Source organism: Bidens hawaiensis, unplaced genomic scaffold (genome assembly GCF_021521415.1).
Source record: "Bidens hawaiensis isolate Kalapana, Puna unplaced genomic scaffold, B.hawaiensis_p1.1 tig00007125_1, whole genome shotgun sequence".
Classification (NCBI taxonomy): Eukaryota; Viridiplantae; Streptophyta; class Magnoliopsida; order Asterales; family Asteraceae; genus Bidens; species Bidens hawaiensis.
Genome location: NW_027491489.1, coordinates 735,672 through 739,286, shown reverse-complemented (window position 1 = coordinate 739,286; position 3,615 = coordinate 735,672). Strand labels below are relative to the sequence as shown.

The 3,615-nt window shown below is 35.6% G+C and overlaps 1 protein-coding gene and 4 non-coding genes across 5 annotated transcripts; 1 reads left to right on the top strand and 4 right to left on the bottom strand.

The window, feature by feature from the left end:
* Nucleotides 1-711: 711 nt before the first annotated feature.
* LOC143634559 (uncharacterized) lies at nt 712-1,275 on the top strand. Its single transcript, XM_077102600.1, has one exon. It carries the CDS (start codon nt 712-714, stop codon nt 1,273-1,275), a length of 564 nt encoding a protein of 187 aa, XP_076958715.1.
* A 956-nt stretch (nt 1,276-2,231) lies between these two features.
* On the bottom strand, nt 2,232-2,333 carry LOC143634574 (small nucleolar RNA Z43). Its single transcript, XR_013153885.1, has one exon. It is a non-coding gene; the product is annotated as a small nucleolar RNA Z43 (small nucleolar RNA).
* Nucleotides 2,334-2,387: 54 nt separating this feature from the next.
* On the bottom strand, nt 2,388-2,476 carry LOC143634572 (small nucleolar RNA snR60/Z15/Z230/Z193/J17). The gene has a single exon (XR_013153883.1). It is a non-coding gene; the product is annotated as a small nucleolar RNA snR60/Z15/Z230/Z193/J17 (small nucleolar RNA).
* A 31-nt stretch (nt 2,477-2,507) lies between these two features.
* Nucleotides 2,508-2,588, bottom strand: LOC143634575 (small nucleolar RNA U83). Its single transcript, XR_013153887.1, has one exon. It is a non-coding gene; the product is annotated as a small nucleolar RNA U83 (small nucleolar RNA).
* Nucleotides 2,589-2,757: 169 nt separating this feature from the next.
* LOC143634573 (small nucleolar RNA Z43) lies at nt 2,758-2,859 on the bottom strand. The gene has a single exon (XR_013153884.1). It is a non-coding gene; the product is annotated as a small nucleolar RNA Z43 (small nucleolar RNA).
* Nucleotides 2,860-3,615: the final 756 nt, after the last annotated feature.

Genomic DNA, 3,615 nt, shown 5'->3' with positions numbered 1-3,615 from the left:
GGTACGAAATGTGTGACGTTTACCGATCATAAGAGTCTCCAATACCTCTATGAATGCGAGATTCGTTATCATCCGGGAAAAGCGAATGTCGTAGCCGACGCTCTCAATCGTAAGATGGAAGTCAAATCCATCCTTGTTACTTGTGTTCTAGTCTAAATAATCTCGAAAAGCGTGTTCTCGACGCCCAACACGAATCTGTCACCGAAGGCAATATGTATGACGAGATGTCGTGTGGTGCTAAAACTCAACTAGAAACCAAACCCAATGGTCTTCTTTACTTTCTTTACCGTTTATGGATTCCCGATCGTGATGATCTTCGCACATTTATTATGGACGAAGCTCATAAGTCACGATATTCCATACATCCCGTTGCGGATCTGTATGTTGATCTTCATTCCATCTGTTGGTGGCCCGGAATGAAGAAAGACATTGAATCTCTCTGTGTTTCTAAATAACTCACGGGCTCCGAAATGAAAGTCGAACATCATCGACCCTTTGGCTTACTCAAGCAATCATTGTTCCCAAATGTAAGTAGGAAGGTATTGCTATGGATTTCATTACAAAGCTTCATCCTACTCGTAAGCAACACGATAGTGTTTGGGTAATCGTCTGACCAAGGTATTGCTATGGATTTCTATTGTTGTAAATGTCATTCACCGATTTGTTGGGACGAAGTTAAGGAATTTGAAATCACCGGTCTAGAATTAGTGCATGAAACAACCGATTGTATTGCTTAGATTCGTCAAAACATTCGCTCGTAGCTGTCAAAAGAGTTATGCTGATAAGGGACGGAAACCCCTTGAATTCAGTGTTGGTGATCTTGTTCTACTCAAAGCATCTCCTTGGAATGGAGCTGTTCGTTTTGGAAAAAAAAAACTAGCTCCTCGATCCGTAAGTCCTTTTAAAATCCTCGATAGAGTTGTTGGTCCAGTTGCTTATCGACTCAAGCCTCCTCTTGAACTCTCAAATGTTCATCCAGTGTTTCATGTATCGAATCTCAGTCTTGCTAAGGGTAATCTCCATAACCCCCTAGATGAAGTTCGTATCGACGAGACTATGCATTTTGTTGAACAACCCGTTGAAATCATGGATCACAAGGACAAAGTAACCAAACGAAACTGCATACCCTTGGTTATGGTCCGTTGGAATTCTTGCATACCCTTGGTTAAGGGCCGTTGGAATTCTAAACAAGGCACAGAGTTTACATGGGAGCGTGAAGACCACATAATTGTTACTGCTAATTCTCTAATTTCAGAACGAAATTTCCACAAGTAGGGGATACTGTAACAATTCGGCTTTTCTCATTATTACTTTGTAACCATTACCCGACCCATTTCAATGTTTGAGTTATTCTATCAATAAAATACCGCTTTATTATTTAATATGTATAGACAACTTTCATATTTTGTATCCTAAACTATACTTCAAACCTATTATGTATCGACCTCGATACTCCAAGGGACCAATCTCCAATTATTATTAAATCAAACCATACCCGTTAACCCGATCTCCTATATTCAACCCAATTCTAAAATTAGATCAATAATATAATTCCTTATATCATAATAGGCCTCACCGACGCTCATAATTGAAAAAACTTGGATCTATTTGATTCGTATGATTAAAATATCAAACCGAGAAAATTCGTTTTACAATATACCCTAAAACAATCATATTAACACAATTAAACCTAAGCATACGTTCCTTTGTAGCATCGCCATCAAAACCCCCATAACCAATTAAATATTATATTGTATATCAAATTAAATTGTTTTAATCACTACCATTGTTTTAACATCAATTTTTAATATGTTGGTTTATGTAGGTTATTCAAACCTATGATGATTGGTTTAATCATTATCTGATGAACTCTCATATCAAGTCATTTTAAGTTATGTTTATGTTTATTTTTTTTATAAATAAAGTGGGATAATTTGTTTACATGGTTATATTTGAATTTGTTTGGATTTATTAGAATAATTAAACTAATTTATCACGTAATCATATGAATAATCTAAAATCGTATAAAGACCTGTATCATTTTAAGACAAACCTGCGGTACAACATAGGTTAAAAAAACAATTAAAAACCAAGATAACACTCAAAATTGGACATAAAACGGCATCATTTAAATAGATTTACAACATGGTTTGATTCAGACATATGCTTGTCATTGTGTAAGTTTTTCTTAATCATTTGCCAAAATCTAAATAAGAAAAAGACTACATATGGGATTCAGTTTATGGGTGGTGATATAACAGAATGGTCGGCAAGGTGACTATCAATCACCATTACGACGAACGAGACTTTATCACATAGAGTCGGCATTATCCCACTTTATTTATAAAAAAAATAAACATAAACATAACTTAAAATGACTTGATATGAGAGTTCATCAGATAGGAGCGAAAGACTAAAAGATTCCTAATCACATAGAGTCATTTGAACTATGCAATTTAATAGTCATATGAACTTCTATAATTCAAAATATTAATATGAAACCAACAAACCTCAGAAGGAAGGCAGTAGAATTAATGTAATCATGACTATCATACATTACGCATATACATATCTAATCATCATCGGCTTGTATAAAAAAAAGAATAAAAAACAAATGTTTGGTAATGTGAAATAAGTGGCCTCATAGAGAAGATTAGAATTAACAACACGGTTAGATTCAGACATATGCTTGTCAAGTTTTATATTTAATCATCGGCCAATTGAAAAAATATAAAAATGAAGGAAGAGAAAATTCAAGGACTCAGTTTATGGGTGGTGATATAACAGGATGGTCGGCAAGGTGATTATCAATCACCGTTACGACGAACGAGACCTTATCACATAGAGTCGTCATAGCCCCCTTTTGGAAAATCAAAACTAAATAATAACAATACATAGAACATGAAGAATAAAAATTTAATTTGTAAACTGGAAACAAAAAAAACAGTGAACGAATTTAAAAACAGGACATAGAGAAAGATCAAACCCTTGATCGAGAGAAGCAAAGTAAGATGGGAGGATAGGATGATGTTGGATGGATTGTGTTGTTCATCTTATAGAGGGATCCTAGGATTTACTATCCATTGGGCCTTGGTAACAAGTGGGCTTGGGAATGAATGAACCGGGCTGCTCTAACAACCACTTCTGTCAGGTCCAGGAAATTTGCTTTTAAGTTTTATAGAACTTAATTGGTATTTAGTAATTAGTTTCCGTGCGTTGCGTCGGGTTTGGGTCTAGATATGTGAAAGAAAAAAATTTTCTTAACATTTGAAGCTCAGATATATGCTATGTATGGGATGCAACATACGCTACCCTTCCAAATAATAGAACGTCATCATAGCTTAGACATAGCGTAAGATTTAAGAAACAACTGAAGAGGACCGAAAATGACACCGACGAATATACACCCACGCCCAGAACAACCAACTCGCCAAAACCATAGCAACTAGTAAGACGAAGAATGCAATCAGCAGAGCATATGTTACAAACAAATAAACACACCCAAAATGAATGGTACTCATGTAACATCCGGCCCTCGTACTACCAACATTGTTTGTTTTGTCCACGAAAAGCTTACAAATTTGTATTTGGTTGCCCCGGTGAAAACATCCCAGA